This window comes from Scomber japonicus, chromosome 5, assembly GCF_027409825.1.
Source record: "Scomber japonicus isolate fScoJap1 chromosome 5, fScoJap1.pri, whole genome shotgun sequence".
NCBI lineage: Eukaryota > Metazoa > Chordata > Actinopteri > Scombriformes > Scombridae > Scomber > Scomber japonicus.
In genome coordinates this window covers 25,627,907-25,647,081 of record NC_070582.1, presented here as the reverse complement: position 1 = coordinate 25,647,081, position 19,175 = coordinate 25,627,907, and the positions used below count along the sequence as shown (strand labels likewise).

The window sequence follows — 19,175 nt, the reverse complement described above, 5'->3', positions numbered from 1 at the left end:
TACCTGACATGTGATGGATCTATATACACCACAGCATCACATGCACACACAAAAGCGGGCCTCATGTCTCAGCATTGCTTCCCTTTCCCTGTCAAGTTTCACGTGAGCTCAATTTCCGCCAAGCACATTCTATTTGGTGGATATTTCCAAGCTCTTGCTGCTATCTGATCTGTTCATAACAGTCAAGTCAAAGGCCTTCTGACAGTATTGCATTACCTTTAACTGCTTTATGATGACCACTCATTAACATTAAACTGATTATATTAACTGGAAATTAAAATGACGAAGCAGATTCCATTTCAGTTCATTCATTTCTTATGAAGGTCACGAAGGACACGTAGCTCTGCATATTTAATCAGTTTACAACGCAGACAAAAATATGATGCAGTAATTTGCATGAAATTCATTCCACTTTTGTGGATTATCAAACAATATACACATTTTTAAATAAAGTTTCTTGAAAAACATGATATGCTGTAGTAACAGCAGTAGGTCATGGCTTTTTTAAAATTATAACCCAAAATGGATAGTAATGATATAGGCAGCAGATTAATAAAAATGATGTGCATTCTACAATACTAATGCTCATTTATTATTACTCTGAGAAGTGTAGTATACAGTAATATGCACTTTCAATGAATGAACATAGTGCAAAACAGTGAAAATGTATTTCATAAACTGCCTAGTGGGTATGGGATGCTATCAATTTGTTTTGTTCTTCAATTATGATTGTGTTTCCTTCCTCCTGCTGTCATTCAGCTGGAAGTCTTTGATCTCAATCTTGACTTTGGAACAACAAGAGATGCATATTTATGATCTCATGACAGAGAATGTGAAAATACAGATGCCATCAGTGTGAGAATCTGAGCTCCCTCTGCTTCCACATGAACACCCACCTTTGGACTTTCTTAATGAAGCAGATGTGGGCTGCTATCAAACTCTTAATTTACACTAATAATCTGATTTATCTTATTTTACGGGAAATAGAGTTGTACCGCAAATTAGGAAATTAAGTTAGCATTTACAGAATGTTTACCCATCATCAATAACTGCTTTGTGTCATGGCATGTGATAGTCATGGAGGTTTGCCCTCACAAAACAAACATTTGGTGTTAAAATTAGAAGCAATGTAGGCTAAAAGGGGTAAGACAAAAGCCAGCTATGCCCTTAAGACTGTATTTGATCTGTTCAGTATTTCCAGCAACAGAAATGTGAATCATAATTGAAACAACAGTCCAGAGAAAACAGCATTGTCTTGAAACATCAGCTCATTCCCATCAACTAGAGACCACACCGTTGTTGTTTTTATTTTATTTTATGCCTTAAGAAAAGCCTCTAACCACAAGATTAAACTAAAGTAAAGAGAGAGTGTTTGAGGAAGACAGAGAAACAAACAAATATAGTACCAGCTCTGAAAGGGAATATCCTCCCCGTGAGATACTTGTTGGTCAGCTGCTGTTAGTGTTGTAATTGGGTTCACATGAGCAGCTGGTGGGACTCATTTCAATCAACCGCCACAGAAGTCTCATGTCTGAACTCTGCTACTTCCTACCACACTGCCCACCACACCCCACCAGTGTTCCCACCCCCCTTCTCTGTCAGACGCTCCAGTCGTCTTTCCCTATGTTCCCTCCCCTCGGACCAATGTTTTTTCAGTTTTCAGTTTTGGTTTTCTGGGTCAGAAGACCACCTGAGCCTAAAGGCTGAGGCTGACATGGCTCCTGAAAAGGAAAGTAATGGCCTTGACAACTATGCATTTGGAGTGAGTAAAATCTATTTCTTATTTATTTAATTTCCTACAAGGACATGGTTTGAAAAGATTGTATAAGCTACATCTCATCTCTTTTCTTCTTCTAAAGTGTAAACAAAATACTTTTAACCACTTGGTTGAGAATTATGTTCGAACATTTTTAAATTTAAATACTATGTGGAGTGTGTGTGAGTGCATGTGAACACATTTGGATGGTATGTGTAATTAGCACTTGATGATTTATCTTCTCTAATCACTGAACTGGATGTGTTTTAGTACCTCAGTGTTAATTATTGACTGCAACTTGAACAGCAAAGAATGTAGTGTCATGGAAACGTATGACTGTTACATTCCTGCTCCTCCATGCTTAAAATCACATTATTGAGAAGATAAGCAACATCCTGTTTAGTCAGACGAACAGAAGTAAAATGTTTTTTTTAGTGGTTTAAATCCAAATCTACAACAATACAATGTCTGTTCTATACTGTAAAACAAACAATGAAATAATAAATCATGATCATCATAAGCAGTAAGTGACAAAATACTCGCTTTGTTTTGAGCATTTTAGACTCAAATTAATGTCTTATATGACTGTGGCTTTTGGGGTCTTTAGGTCTTACTCTACCCTCTTACTAACTTCTTGAGAAAAAGGAAAATGCATATCTGGTGGTGGTATGTTTGTGACTACTAGAAAGTCATGAGCAAATATATATCTATCTATATATATATATAATCACATTCCCTTACTAGGAATTGTCAAAACAGGAGCATTTACATGTTTCCTAATGCTGTTGTGTTTAAAAATGTTTAGTATTGAATTTTGTTGCAGTATTTTTGTTCTTGTTGTTTGGAGATGTCAGAATAATCATCTCTAAACAACAAAGCAAGCCATAATTTCATATCTGTATTTGACCCTCGTCTGCTGTTCTGTTTGACTGTATTGAAGCTTGAAGGGCGCTTTTGTGATCTTCCTGACACAAAACACAAAGAAGAACTGGACACCTCTCTGGACGAAGACAACAACAAACTAGCCTATTGTGTGACTGATGTGCCTCCTTGGTACCTTTGTATCATTCTTGGCATCCAGGTACGTCAGCAAAGTGGCTTTCAGGCCATGTTTGACAAGCCTTCTCTCATTTTCTGATTAAGAGCCTGTGTAGCATAGTGACTGAGGTTATGTAACAATGCAAACATATCTACAGTGTCACATGAGAGCTTCCATTTGACGTTTCCTTCATGGCTGGTTAGATTTGCTTTTATTTGTGTAGGCCTGACTGTGAAATTGGCTTCAGATACAGTTGAAATGGCAGAGTCAGTCAGTGAGGGTTTGCTTTATGTATTTAGCAGCTGGGATCACTCAGACTTCCCTCGGAAGTACAGACTTAGCTATATTTGCTCATGTAAACAACTTTTTCTCCTTACACTACTGTTCCATTTTTACAACATCTATCACTGGTCATTCCAAGTATTCCACAGGCTTTGTACATATTTAAACATACTGCTCTTACACTATAAAATGATCAATTTATGTCTAGATGATATTACTTGAGACAAGTTATTGGTGTGAGCACATGAATAATCTCATTATTCCCCTATGTTCAGTAATATAATGTCATGACAGAAGGCCTAAATGTAACTAATATTCTCCTGTCTTTGCTGTTTTCAGCACTGTTTGACTGCGTTTGGAGGTATCATTGCTATCCCGTTAATCCTGTCTCAGGGGTTGTGTCTGCAGAATGACGGCCTCACACAAAGCCACCTCATCAGCACCATTTTCTTCGTTTCTGGCATTTGCACTCTGTTGCAAGTTACCTTCGGCATTCGGTAAGGAAGTAAAGAGGAGTAATTGATGAGCATATGATGCTGACAAAATGTTTAGTGTAATTAGAGATGGCTGCAATCAATGTATTTCTGTTTCTACTCTTAATAAACATTAATTCACGGGATAAGACAGAATTGTTCAGTGCTTGTTTCATGTTGTGTTCGAAATCCAGCAGTGCAGCAGGGTGCATTAAAGTGGAATTAACAATACTGATCCTTCTGATTAAATAAGTAACAGAACAACCACTCAGCTGTTCTTATTAACTTCTTTTGAACTGTGAGTCCTGCCAAAGCTGGTGTTAACCATGAACAATAGAATATTTTACCCTGTTATTAGGCACAGCTTCTATTTAAGGGATTATCAGAGGTAAGGTATCAAATGGCTGAGCTTTTGCACATTTCCAAATGTGTGGGTGTTTTTAACTGTGATGAAAGCATCTCGAAAGAGTAAAGATAGTTTTGTATTTGAATTACAAAGCCAAAACAATTTTAATGGCTGACTTTGTTTTGGAGGACTACAAACTTCAGCTATGTTTTGTTGTTTTGAACTTAAATGCTTGTGCAGACTCAGCCTGGCTGAATATTGGTGTCACAGTAGGATTAGGGAAGGAATTTCCATCTTATTATGTTTGGAATCTAGTTCTTGCTAAATCCACATTCCCCTGGCTTAGCACCACTGATGCTTTCTTGTCTCTCTCCAAATACCGGGAGGTCATCTGTAAGGTACATTTAACAGCATGTTGTTCCAGAGAAGCCAAAAAGAAAACAACACTAACCATTTTGCATCCCTGAAGATGATAACATCCACACAATCAGTTGTCCTCTGACTCCTCTGATTGACTACTATGTATGTTGCCTTGAAAGGTTTACAGTCAGATATGAACTGTGACCAGTGAACAGCATAATGAGGATTGTTACATGGCAGATGACTTTAACTCAGTTACCCACTGGTCCAGCAGTTAGCTAAATTAGAGTCACAGTCTCCACTTTCACATGATTTAAATCACCAATTTTATCATATGTGACTGGAAGCAGCAGGGATGGTAGATACACATAGAGACTCTTGAGATGGTCCTGAGAAAAGCTGCCCTTTTGCCAAGCATACCCAACTTTTTTTTATTGCTTTTGCCCTGCTTTTAGATACAAATAACTTGCTGTAGTCAATCAGACTAATTGAACCTGTCACCCAAAACAATCTTGCACTATATCGGATATCTGATTATGTATAATCTGTGTTGGCATCTGTCTGGCCCTCTTCTCTTTCCCTGTCTACTGAGCTTGCTTTGTCATCTTTATTTTCAGACTGCCAATTCTCCAAGGTGGGACATTCACACTACTGGCGCCTTCCATGGCAATGCTGTCCATGCCAGAGTGGACTTGTCCTGCTTGGACCCAAAATGCAAGCCTTGTCAACACCTCCTCCACAGAATTCATGGAAGTGTGGCAGAGTCGAATGAGAGCGGTAAGTAAACTGTGACCAATGAATCTTTCCAATCACAATTCACAGCATAGCAGCTGGAACAAGAACATTATCTGTAAAGTGTATGTTTTTTTTTGTTTTGTTTTTTACAAATTAAACCTGCACTAATCAATATTTTAATATAAACAATAGCTACAATGACAGTGTAATGTGAAAGGTGTTGCTTATTGTGGCAAATGCACAGAGAATTACCAGTTCCCTTCAACACTACAGAGAGTTTCAGTGTCTTGCAGGTCATAGTTTTGTATTCATGGCCCAAAATTTTGATGTTTTGGTTCAGTGTCACCACCTTATCAACATTGTTTCTAGGTGCAGCAGTCAAATACGCGATAAACCCACTGCATGCTACAGTACCTCGCTGAGAACATTGTTGTATATTTAGCAAGTTGTAGCCAGTTATATTTCTCAGGAATATGAACAGAGCTTAAAGGAGAAGGAATATAGGACTTCTATTGCTGCTTGATATGTCTTTATAAGGACAAAATATGTCAAATGTATATATTTGGCTTGTTGTTGAGTTCTGCCCTCAAGTGGACTAAACAATTGATATGGTTGCCATTGGTAGCAATGTTATTTGATCAGTCATAAAAAATATAAATATTCATAACATACTACTTTGCTAAGCATTAATATATTTTTACATTTGAGAACCTAGTTGTAGTTTTCTTGTTGCAAGTTGAAACATCTGAAACACTTGACAGTTGTCAGTAGCATATGTTAATCGTAAAGCTATTTGTTTATGACCAGCAGTGTAATGTCTTTTTCTTTGATTATGTCTTTGATAAATGTAGCTTGTGCAACATTAGCAGCTGATGTGATGGTCGTCCTTGGTTGACTTGTCTGAGATTTTGAAAATAGCAGCATCTCATAATGTTGTAGGCTTTGGTAGAACACAAGAACACAGAATGGGAGGTCTTATACACATGGGGAGAACATATGTCAACTTTGTTTGTGTGACAGTGTTGAGTTATGAAAATAACTTCAAAAAACCTCAGATTAGGATTGTCTCATGAAACTCAAATGATGAGTGTATCAAATTATTATGGGCAGTCCTAGCCCCTATCCCAGGACAAATGCTCTTTGTTTTAACTCACCCTTTTGGCAGCACAATAGTAGTCATTGTTCAATTGCTATTATGTGAGCATGTTTCAAGCTAGCATGAACCCTTGCAAATGTAAACATCTGCCATGCGGAGCCACAGTTGTTGTGGTAGCTGAGGTTTAGTACAGCTGTTTCAACCAAGGTGAAATTTACATATGGTACCCAAAATGTGAGAATGATACATTATTTGATAATATCTCTTTAATCTGAGTACAGATGTGAAGGCTCAGCAAAGCTGAACAAGAACAAGAAAGGATCCAACAAAAATGAACGGAAAAAAAATACAAGAACAGACCAGAATGAAAACAGACACACTAATTAATAAAGGAAATTTAAATAATATCATACCAGATAGTCTTTTCAAGTCAAATCAGTCTCCAACACAGTCCAGTCTTCACATGACAGGGAGAAAAGTCTGAGGGTACCTGGTGGACTGGTGGAAAATGACAACTAAGGGACACACCAGACTGTGACAGTAACATGATTCTAATTTCTGGTATTTTTGATGCCACTTTCTGACCTTCATCTTACTTGTGTCTCTTCAGCTCCAGGGGTCCATTATGGTGGGCTCACTCTTCCAGGTGTTTGTTGGTTTCTCTGGTCTCATTGGCCTCTTCATGCGCTTCATTGGACCTCTCACCATCGCTCCTACCATCTCTCTCATTGGACTGTCCCTGTTTGACTCAGCTGGGATCAGTGCTGGTAACCACTGGGGCATCTCTGCCATGTGGGTAAAATTCCCAGTCTTGTTAGGGACTGGGACCATTCATTCTGTCTGTTTAAAGTCTGCAATTTTATTACTTTTTTATACAACTTGGTTTTTGTCAAACCAACTCGTGTAAAAGCTGCTTTCTCGCATGCATACTGTTTTAAAATTATTTTAGATTTGAGATATGTGTAAAGTCTTAATCTTTGGGCATTGCAGGAAAGCATATTAAAAGTTCATTGCCAAAAACCTGCATAGTTGGCTTTACTTAACCTACATAGCTTTATGTTGGTTAGAGATATATTCAGCTACAAAGTATTGCAGTGCTACACTGTAAATGCTGTATTGTTTTCTCTCCCACAGGACCACAGCACTGATCATTCTGTTCTCGCAGTACCTCCGTCACATACCTGTGCCATTTCCTACGTACAGCAAGGATAGAAAACTGCACACCTCTCCTGTCTACGTCTTTCAGATTCTCCCTGTATGTATGAAACAATTTGTGTTATCACTCTTTTTTGTTAATAAACACATGTATTCTTTGAATGTCTTGAAAAGGCAACACAATTGTTTTGTTCCTATGTATTCTCAGGTATTGCTGGGAATCACTTTGTCTTGGCTCATCTGCTACCTTCTCACGACCTACAATATACTTCCCTCTGACCCAGAACAATATGGTTACCTGGCTCGCACTGATCTAAAGGGAAATGTTATGAGCCAAGCTCCCTGGTTTACTTTCCCATATCCAGGTAAGGAGCTGTAAGGCTATCAGCTCAACTTACATCTTTGTAATAAAGCTATACATACAGTGTCATTCACGGTTCCCTTATGTTAAAATCCAATTCTCAGGTCAGTGGGGGGTGCCCACTGTGAGTCTGGCAGGGGTGGTTGGCATCTTGGCTGGTGTGATTTCATCAATGATAGAGTCTGTTGGGGACTACCACGCTTGTGCCAGGTTATCTGGGGCTCCACCTCCCCCTAAACATGCCATCAACAGAGGTATTGGTATTGAGGGACTGGGCTGTCTGCTGGCTGGAGCCTGGGGTACAGGAAATGGCACCACCTCATACAGTGAGAACGTGGGAGCCCTCGGTATTACAAAGGTAAGACGATCCCCAAGATGAGCCTTTTCAGAATTAAGAGGAAAACCTTGCCTCTAAATGCAGGCCTGTTCAAAAGAAGCCTTTCCTTGACTTTTTTTGCAGGTTGGCAGTCGCATGGTGATAGTAGCCAGCGGAGTCTTGATGGTTGTCATGGGTGTTTTTGGTAAAGTGAGCGCTATATTCACCACTATTCCATCACCCGTGGTAGGAGGAATGTTCATGGTTATGTTTGGGGTCATTTCTGCAGCAGGAGTTTCTAATTTGCAGGTACACAATCCTCAATTAACTGAACTATTACATTAAAGTAGGGCTTGTTGTGTGCATACTCATGTATACTCTTTCTTTTACTTTTGTAGTATGCAGATATGAATTCATCTAGAAACATCTTCATCTTTGGCTTCTCCATGTTCTCTGGTCTTGTCATACCTAATTGGATATTAAAGAACGTGAAAGCTATTGATACAGGTACATGGATAAAATCTCACTCTAAAATCCGTATTTTTCATGACAAGCATCATACACTTATACTATTACCTAATTATAGTTAACAGAGGTTAAACTGTTGTCATTGTGTTGTCTTTAGGTGTGGTTGAACTCGACCAGGTGCTGCAGGTACTTCTGACAACCAGTATGTTTGTAGGTGGTTTCTTTGGCTTCGTACTGGACAACACAATTCCAGGTATTCTCCTGTTTCATTGAATTATTAGCACAATATGCACAATGTTTTTCAGTGGCATTGTTGTGTTTGAAGGATTTATGTAATCTGCAGTACGCTTTCAATCAATTCAAAATAACATTACTCTGACACAATTCCCAGTCGTTAACCTTCCTGTTCTAGTATAACGTTTCTTCTAGATTACACAAAATTACACTGTGACAATCCTGGTAAATTTGATCAAAGTCTCAAGCTGACATTTAATATAATATTTCATGGTGGGAAAAAAAACTAAAGAGTCACACCTACTTTACTCCAATGCTGATTATCTTCCATCAAGTGACTATAAGTTATTCACAGCTAAATGTCAGGTTATTATCACAATAGTGTTATGTGCAGTCCATAGGCCATGGTTAATCATTTGTGGTGAATTTGAATAAAAACAGCCTCAGAGTTGGAAGAAACTGGCTATTAAAAATTGGGGTACTATACAGCAAGTAGACAGGAGTCAGTATTGAAATTGGACTATACCAAAGAGTTGTCACTAAGTATAAATGTTTTCCTCTGCCTTTGGGGCAATGTATTTTAGTTTTATAGTTGTTAGTAGTGCAAAATTAAAATAAGCAGATTTGAAATAGAATTTCCTCTGGGTAGACAGTTTAGTTTCAAAAACAATTTAGAGAGAAGATTAATATAAAGTGTAGTAGACAAGGTCTATCTAAGGGCAAGCTTTGTGAAAAACAAACATGCAAGCAAAGTCAGAAAATAACATGAAGGCACAGTCAGTGATCTCATTCCTTCAGCGGGCCATAAAAAAATATAGTTTAACATATTTAACACATGTCCAACAGGATCAAAGCATGAACGAGGCATTCTCGCCTGGAACAAGGTTCACGAGGATGACTCCAGCAACACACTGGAGAGTGGAGAAGTCTACAAGCTTCCTTTTGGCATCAGTTCTTACGTGTCTTCTTCCTCCTGGCTCCGGTACATACCGTTTTGCCCTCCCGTGCCCAGCTCCATGGATGGATGTGGAGCAGACACTAATGCCCTGGAACCTAAGCAGCCACTGGGACACCCAGAGCCTTCACAGATCATTGTTGGAGTTGCTCTGTGAGTCGCATACTCACTCCAGCATGCCATTTTGCAAATTTTGAAGAACCATACCATCAAAGGCAGCTCACTTTGGAACTTCGGCCCTTTGTTAAAGACACTGTACTGTAACAACATGGTGCAAAGTAATTCACATGACCTTTTAAATTGAGATTTGCAAATTACATCTTGCACTGGATTCGTTGATACACGGACTTCTTAGTGAGGTGCTTACTGTAAATACCTTTTATTAGAATTTTTGTAAATGTTGAAATCTGACACACACACACACACACACACACACACACACACACACACACACACACACACACACACACACACACACACACATATATATATATATATATATGATCTTGAATATATTTGTTCTGTATGGTAATTTGTATTCCCAGTGTATAACAGTGTTGAGTATAAACAATCATTCCTTTGGTTGAAACAAATGTTTTGTTTTCTCTCATCAGTTCTCTGTTTTCTCTTATTAGTCTTTCTTTGAATGCGATCATACCCAGGTGCTGGTAAACATACACTGAAGAGACATGTGAATGTAAACACTGCAGATCTACGATATTTAATGCATTCAGCATATATATCCAATGAAGAGTTTTACATATATATATACAGTACCACAGGTTTGAATTCACTTTTGCTGTGTGACACTTCTTTTTAATGCACTTTATCTATTTGTGGCAGCAGTTCCTCGCAGGACTTTTGTCTCAGACTCCTCATGGCCTAATCAATGCACGAACCAGGATTGCCCTCTGATATCATGGATGAATATTTTTCAGAAAAGAAACATTGTTCTTATGTGTATATTAAACACAGTAATTGTGTAGCAACATCTGTATCCATTCAGTTTGTTCCTGTCAAATCCTGTTTGATAGCTTTGTACAAGCTAACAAAAGACTCTGCCCAAACATCTCTTTGCTGTTCAGTAGTGGAATTGACCACCTGCTGGGTGGTGTATACCAAGGTCAACAGGGTACGCTCAAAATCATCCTGATGCAGGTGACCGTGATTTGAAAGATCAGAGATTAGCGTAAATATGTCTGTTAACTTCCTGGGAATGATGTCCTCACAGATGACCTCCAGGTTTTGTGTCTTTCGGAGGGATGCCAACTCTGCATCTCTCACTGAAAACTTTCCACTGGCCTCAAAATGTATGCCAGCCAGTAGGATCTATAGGTATTTGGTGAAAAGAAAAGAAGATATTTTTCCAGTCAGTATTTCTAATAGTTTATATTTTCTGATTTTCCACTTAAAAACATTTGGAAAAGTCAGCATACTTGCATATGTTTATCTCACCTCAAATAATAGATGAACATCATCAAATGAATTGTGGAAGGTGGGGTTCACCATAGTTGCAACACCTCTTTGTATCCTGCTTGTAGCTGGGAACAGGGCTAGTAGGTAAAGAGAGACAGCAAATGAGAGGTGTTAGCAGAGGAAGGAAAACAGCAAACCTTTTCTTTCAGGTTAATCACGTTTTTGTTGTGATTTACTGCTGTGAACCAGAAAGCTTTCACAAACCTAAAACTTTGGATTCCCTGTGACGAGTGAATAACATCCACTAAACTGTTAGATACCATGAAAAACTGGCTTTAGTGGGGTGCAGAGTTTGTGGCACATGTGAGACCCAGGTTCATGGGGCCCTCACCACGACTTAGAGTAGTTAATCAATGATACGCACGGTATACATTTCAAACTCTTAAGTTCTCTGACCTTACAGATGACTTCTATCTGCAGGCGATGAGATGCGACCTCAAACTTCAAAGGCAGCAGGGAAATCAAAGGCGGGGGAAACACATGGATGATACAACAGAGTCCAGATGATTTCTACATGCAGTGAATGGCTTAGCATTTCAGCCTCAACTGTTCACAACATTCCTCAAGCTCTCGATTTACACAAGGGTGTTAACCACAACAAATCTAGAGCGGCAAAAGAAAGCTCACAGGCAAAAACCTTTCACCCTGCTAGTTCATGCCTGTTTAACCACTCTGAATTTGCATAGACATTCCTTAAATGCAATGCATTCACATTACTCAGGTTATTAAATGTACAGAAACACATGTAAACAGCCTGGCAAAATGACGTATGTCAAGAAGTCATGGACAGGTTTAGTAGGAGAGCAAAAGATAAAGAAAGATCCAGAAGTTGGAGAGAAATTCAGACCAGAGAGAGAGAGAGAGAGAGAGAGAGAGAGAGAGAGAGAGAGAGAGAGAGAGAGAGAGAGAGAGAGAGAGAGAGAGAGAGAGATTTAGATCACTGTTTTACTGTCCAGTGCCTTAATCGTTTTTTTTCTTGGCTGGTTTTAATAATGCATGTAAAATGTGGAACTTATATTACACATGATATAAAGGAAAAGATCCAGGCAACAATGTTGGGTACAATAGTATAAAAGAGGAACAGATGGACAGGAAGAATGGAGAAAAGAGGAAGCTCGATAGAATGATGAATGCAGATCTCAGAAATACTGAATGAACTGTGTTTTAGTGTTTTTGGCCAGTGACTTAATCTCAGTACCTTTAAAAGCATTAAAACTAACAATTTTGTATAGAGTTCATACACTTTTCATTCATGCAGAAGCACACGTAATTAGCAATTAACTATTACAAACAATCTAATGGAAACAAACTTATGAAATCCACTGAATTGTTTAGAGCCAAGGAACTAAGCCAGCTTCCAGTTATGTCTCTCTTCATCATCCAATTGTTTATGACAGGCTCAACAAGTGCAACAAAGTGATGATATTTTGATAGACTTCTCCTGGACCAAATAATCTACACAAGTCAGTCATAATAGTGAGATAATGACCACCATTAATCTAAGCTCAATAAGGGCGCAACAAATTGCAAGATGGCTTATTTTGGTGAGTCCTCAAAATATCCATGATGAAGTAAATCTGTGTTTCTGTAAATATGAATGACTTTTTTTTTATCAATGGCTGCACAACACATTTTTTGAATATTTTACCCTTCTGGAGAGTTGTGTCTATGGAGATGCAATGCAGTGTGTCTATGTTTAGGAGCAAACTGGATGAGCCAAGCTTTGATCCCACAGTACATAATTTACAGATAACCATGTGCCACTGGTGTAAGCTGCACTTCCGAAAGGTAAGGATTAATGAAGGTCATGAGATCTTGGATCAAATGCTGTTCTTAAATTTGTTCAGTTTGTTTGGAGGATGTAGATCTACCCAGACATCATGCAGCATCCCATCAGTAAACTGCACACAGAACTCATATGTTTAACAGCTGAGCTCAAAAGCCAGTGACCAAATGGCGATGGTTCCAGCTTTTCGTGATGAAGTGCAACATACTGCCACTTGGATTTCATTCTTGAATTGTGTTACTTCCTGTCAACGAAGATGTGTCTTGAGTCAAAACCAGACATTCTAACCAAGAACTAAACACAAAAAGATCTCACTTAATCAGAAAAGAGAAATTCCCTCCTCAAGCTGGTTTATATCCCAGCAGTATGCCTGAAGAATATGAGTTTCCTGTCTCAGAACATTTTTGGACCCTAGCCATTGTTTTCCTATTAGAAACAGGTGCAGATGACATCTGAACCTAGTAGATGGATGAGAATAAAAGTGAAATGTGCTATGTGACTTGAAAGATATTAAACCAATAAATTTGCATGGTAATTATTCTGTATAGTGTGTTATTCTGTATTGCATTGTTCTGTATTGTACTCTATAGTTCAATTAAATCTAAAGGTCTCAACTTTGATGTTTTGAAGGAGAAGAAATTACCCCTCCAGCAGTTTCAAATGTGTTCAGTAAGAATTTGAGTTAAATAAGCTTACAGTATATTCAAGGTTAATATTAAGGCACAGCTGAACAAATAGATAAGGAATAATCAGTGAAAAGTTAATTTTTAGAATTCAGAGCAGAATGAATAACTGACATTCATGTTTTTCATCAGATGTTTTGTGGCTCTGACTCACCAGTAAAAACCATCATCATGACTGTTATTGTTATCATTATTGCGATTAATCCACCATCATTTTCCATAACAAGATTATCAATGCTACTCAATATTATCTCTGCAAGAAAATCTTACAATGACAACTTTCCTCTCTTAAACGCACAAAAACTGAAGTGTTTGTCCCTGAAAATATTCTATTCCAGTTCAATTCTTACCTTTACTTTGATACTGTGTTGCACCTGTTTTGATGCAGCAGTAGAAAAGCCCAATAAGGAGCATCCTCCAGGACAGCATCATGACTCTGTACACAGACTGGACACGTCTGCTCAAGTTTTTCCTAATGGTGTGTCTCTACCAGAAGTGTCTCTCTTTCTATTTACTTTGAACCACCATCATTTGTGTTCTCTCATTCTGTCTGTCCACAGGACTGTGTTCTCTCTCCGCCTCCTATCTCCGTCTGATCTCTCTCTCTCTCTCTCTCTCTCTCTCAAGCTGTCTCTAATGCTTTCAGCTGGTTGTCATCAGCTTCAGAGGCTCCCTCTCATTTTTTAAAAATCTTTCTGCACTCACCATTTACAGGTACAATGTCACTTTATTGTTCTTGTTCTATTATCAGTCTCATTTTTCATCACTAGCAGCAGTGATTCTCTCTCTGGTTTACATTTATCTTTACTGTCTTTGAAAAATCATCTTCATCTGCTTACTTTGCACAGGACTAGCATTATGTGCTTGTAGTCAAAACTTTGAATCCATTGTTTTTGCTTTCCTTTTAAAACATCTTAGAGGACAAAAGGTGGTTTATCTTGGCTTCTATTTGTGGATTGAGGACCTGTACGGGTAAGAATTTATTGTCCTCTGGGAGCTGTATTTATGTACCCTTAAGGTCAGAGTGAGCTCTGTTTTTGCCAACAGCAGCGTCCCTTAGAGGGTTGGAGTGTACTTGATGTTGCCAGGATGACCGCTAGGAATTAGCATATGTTGCCCTCTTCAGGAGACACATGTGGAAAGTTCACACTCTGAACATGAAACCCAGCTAAGTAATTATTTCTAATTATACAATGCATGCACTGCTCTGGACAGAAAACATATGCAGAAACCACAAAAAGACTTTGTTCACTGCTTGGCACGCTTCATCTTCTTCTCAAGCTTAATGGGCAGTTACCAGAAGTGCAACCATATAAATAACTTTTATTTGTTTTAACACTATTTTAGTATTAATGTATTCCATTAGGGCATACTCACTGATGCCAACATGTGAGCACAGCATGGTTATATTTTCTAGATGTTATTTCCATGCTTTTTTTTGCCGTTGTTACCCTCAGGATGTGTTTCTGTGACTCAGAATTGGAGAGCCCAGAGTCTCAGACAAGATGTGGCAGTCGAGCTGCTGCACAGGAATGCAGAAACAGACTGTGCTGATGCTGGCAGGAGAACTGTGGCCTCTGTGGACCCTCCAAGAACTACAGCTCAAGAACTTGAGCAAACATATTATTCTTTTAATTGGCAAATTAAATGAAAATGTCATTCTAGGCTGTTCCCCGAAATAATTTCCTTTCTTAAATTGGTGCACTTACCCAGTGACTCAGAGCTCTATATGTTATGATTGAGTGTTTTAAGAAAGAAAAGAACAATAAATGATCATCTTGTCAGTGATACTTTATAATCATTAAATCTTGATGTGTATAATGTCACATAAAAGAAAAAAAAGAAAAAGTCTGGCAGTACTGATGATGACATATTTAAGACTGGGAGATAGGACGTGCCTGTGGACTGACACAGCTCTGACTGTAATTGTCTGCTTAATGTGTGATGTTAGTGACATCACTTGTCATGATATATTGAGTTAAAAAAGCTCATTGGAATAATATGAGCATAGATAATGCTTGTCATCTTTTTTGGAGTAACTCAAATCTTTCTGTAGACGATACCTTATCAAAGACATTAATGATTTGTAAAAAATCAAGTCTTGATAGTTGATGGACATGAGGATGGTGCATTATGTGTATTTCCACCTTTTAAAAAAAGAATTCTCTTAATTCTCAGTGTGAAATCCAAAAACCCCACTATGTAAATTACAGTAATGTGGCTACGGGGGTCATTGGTGAAGTGTCCACAATCTCATTTCACTGCTCTAATAGTGAACAGTGGTTGGTTGAATGTATTTACTCACATACTGTGCTTAAGTACAATTTTGAGATACTTATTCTTAAACTTGTGTTGAGTATTTTTGTATGCTTCCACTCCACAACATTTCAGAGAACATCATCACTTTACTTTATTGATTGCTACAGTCAGCAACTTAGAGATGCAGTAAGTATACAAAACAAAAAAAACATGATCCTATATAATATTTTTGAAGCTTAAACTACCCAATAATATTTCACATACTTACAGATCAGCCCTACCTTGTCCAGATGACACAATACAAACAATACAGACAATATATGCACAATGCCTCTTTTACAATAATCTAGTATATTGTAGGCCTTGTTGCACAAAAGACATTTGTGTCACAGCAGGAAAATCACAGGTGTAAATAACAAAATAAATGATGCTGAATTCCATTTAGCTGCTTCTTTTTCATGATCCCAGCGTGCATGCTGGCTCACTGTCATGGTTTACTGGGACACTTACAACAGAACATTATTAATAACAGCTGTGCTTTTCCTGCTATGACATGCCAGAGGGCCCTTTTCTCTGCATGACAAGATACACTTTTGAAATACATTTAGCTAATAATGCTGTCATCATTTTATTCAAGTAACACTTTAAAGAGTATCTTTTTATATTGCATTACTATATATACACACTTCAGTAAAGGATCTGCCTTCCACCACTGACAGTGGAAGAATGAGAACACAGCCCTGACCTTTCTCACGGCTCGCTCTTTAAGTTACCATACACAGGTGTAACTAATAATATCAGTTATGGCTGTATTCCATCTAGGTGTGCCAGTTTCAGGCTGCTACTGTATATTGTGCATACTGGTTCACTTACAGAGCTTAGTGCACTTAAGTGGAGCAAAGCCATCATTAATGTTGTTAGCTACACCTGTGCTTTTCCTTTTTCCTGTTATGAGAAAGAGACAAACAACTGAACCATGAGTCATAACTCATATATTTTCAGTAATTTTTAACATTGCACATCACCACAAACACACCACCACCACCACCAGAATGCTTCATGACAGTAGGCCCTGGAAGGCTTGTAAAGGTAAAGGGTAAAATGAATACAGCAAAATATCAGATTATCCTCCAGGATAGAAATCCTGGAGGATAATCTGATTCATTCTGCAAGAGAACTGCGGCATGGGAGAAGATTTATTTTCCTGCAAGACAATGACCCGAAGCATACAGCGAAACCTACACAGAAATGGTTTAAAGACAACAAGATGAATGTTCTGGAGTGGACAAGACAGAGCCAGACCTCAATCCAACAGAGAATTTGTAGCTAGATTTGTAAAAAGGCTGTTCACGTCTGATCTTCTTGCAACCTGACAGAGTTTGAGCAGTTTGCAAAGAAGAATGGAGTAAAATTGTCCAGATGTGTAAGCCTGATTGAGACCTATCCACACAGACTCAGTACTGTGATTACAGCTAAAAGGTGCATCTACTAGATACTGACTTGAAGGGGGTGAATATGTATGCAATCACTTGTTTTACATTATAGATTTTTAATTAATTAACATTACTTTGTATGAATCTGTTTGTTAAAGAGTAGTTTTTTGTAAATGATTATTTAAAAAAAAACAAAAAACGCCAAATTATATATACCATGATTTAAAATATAAAAGGGGAAAATGTCCAAGGGAGTGCATACTTTTGATAGGCACTGTATTTGTAATAGATCTAAATATCCACTAGGTGGAAGCATTTATCAATGTTAATTTTCATGTGTCCTACACTATGGATGCATTACAGTGATAAATAACCCAGATCAAAAGTTTTAGATGATTAGATTCTTTTCCACTGTTTAATGAATAACATGATGAGTCTGGAAATGTGTTATAGATGTAAACAAACTTCATACTTTGTATCTTGTATTTGATTTTAGGTGTGTTGGGTGTCTTTGATAAAATTTCACTTAACTCAATAAAGATTCGAACTTTGAATACACAATCTTGTATAAAACTGTTCCATACTTTTCATATGAACAGAATCAGAATTTTATTTGCTATAGTTTGGGGATATACAGCATCCTTGCACCCTGGGCAGTTGCCACTTCACAGCCTGGTACTGCAGACATCTCAGCTTTTTCACAGACCATCTGTCATCACTGTGCAGTTGTATTGTATGCTGCTGTCCTCAGGCCAAACCCAGTTTATGATCCATTCAGCCACCCCTCTGTTTTTAAAGTGATACTAACGCCTCATAATTTTTGGCTTCTGGGACACGCTTCCTGACCAGATCACGAAGTCTGACTGTCTGACTGTCAAAGCCACTGTCCATCTGTTCCTCATAGACACAGGCCATAAGAGCATGACTATAATTAGCTGCATGAAGAAGTTTGAAATCTCCACAGACTGCAGTGGAAACGTGACTTTCTGGGACAGTCTGCATCCAGATCTCAACCCAAAATAGCATTGTGGGAACATAACAGGGCTTGGATTCTGGACTGAACACAATAACCATACTTTGACAAATGACCCAAGTTTCTGCATTTTAGGCTTAAGTTGCTACAAATGTGCAATACTATCAGGACATCAGCACTGCTTTGTGTCAGAACTGTGAGAATAAATCAAAGTGTTATGGTTTTGTTTCTCTCTTGGGTTGTAAGGAAACAAAAAGGCAGAGCAAGGAAGACAACAAATAGGTTAAACATATCTGTGTATAAAAATTACAGATGGTGGAAGTCTGGAGTATTTACATATAAGGTATCATCTGATCTAAATGTAAGAGCTGATTTTATTGCATTTCATGGATCATCTAGGACTGACAATGCTGTACTTTATTAAAATAATTCTTTAATTGAAATTGAAAGGTATCCCTGCTTATGTATGCATGGTGTGAGATGTGATTCAAATAAAAATCATATTTTCACTTTCATGTTTAAAATGTAATCATAAATACCAAATTTAAAATGAAATTGGTGTACTCCAGAGAACAACCCTGACATACATTCAAAATAAAATTACACAGAATGGACTTTTTGTGTTACTGTTTTCAAACAATGACACAATGTTCATATAAAAATACACACTGGGCTTCTGTATGTGAATTTGAATCAGCATTTTTAAATTTATATGGGAATTTAGTGAAAACATGTATCCAAACTTGCTTCATGAAATCTAAAAAAAAGTTTATTTCATTTAACAAAGCACATTAATCAATATATTTTATTATAAAATGCAAAGTTCATTTAATTCAGTTTCATTATAACTATGGAGAGAATTATGTTGTGTAAAATCAAAACATTAAAATGCAAACGTTGTCAAATGTTATCATATGCTGTATCATGCACACACTTGAAACTTCACTTCACTGAATGAGTTCCATTTAATATTGTCAGAGCTGAACTTC

At 37.8% G+C, this 19,175-nt stretch overlaps 2 protein-coding genes across 2 annotated transcripts; one reads left to right on the top strand and one right to left on the bottom strand.

Moving 5' to 3' along the window:
- Positions 1-1,642: 1,642 nt before the first annotated feature.
- slc23a4 (solute carrier family 23 member 4) lies at positions 1,643-9,775 on the top strand. The gene is made up of 12 exons (XM_053318538.1): positions 1,643-1,762; positions 2,697-2,837; positions 3,417-3,574; positions 4,874-5,033; positions 6,698-6,879; positions 7,222-7,342; positions 7,451-7,607; positions 7,708-7,961; positions 8,064-8,228; positions 8,318-8,426; positions 8,545-8,640; positions 9,468-9,775. The coding sequence occupies exons 1-12, from the start codon at positions 1,715-1,717 to the stop codon at positions 9,731-9,733; spliced, it is 1,857 nt and encodes a 618-aa protein (XP_053174513.1). The 5' UTR covers positions 1,643-1,714; the 3' UTR covers positions 9,734-9,775.
- An 803-nt stretch (positions 9,776-10,578) lies between these two features.
- LOC128358305 (protein FAM180A-like) lies at positions 10,579-13,950 on the bottom strand. The gene is made up of 3 exons (XM_053318539.1): positions 13,872-13,950; positions 11,032-11,129; positions 10,579-10,905 (listed from the first exon to the last, which is right to left on the bottom strand). The coding sequence occupies exons 1-3, from the start codon at positions 13,948-13,950 to the stop codon at positions 10,579-10,581; spliced, it is 504 nt and encodes a 167-aa protein (XP_053174514.1).
- Between the last annotated feature and the right edge of the window lie 5,225 nt (positions 13,951-19,175).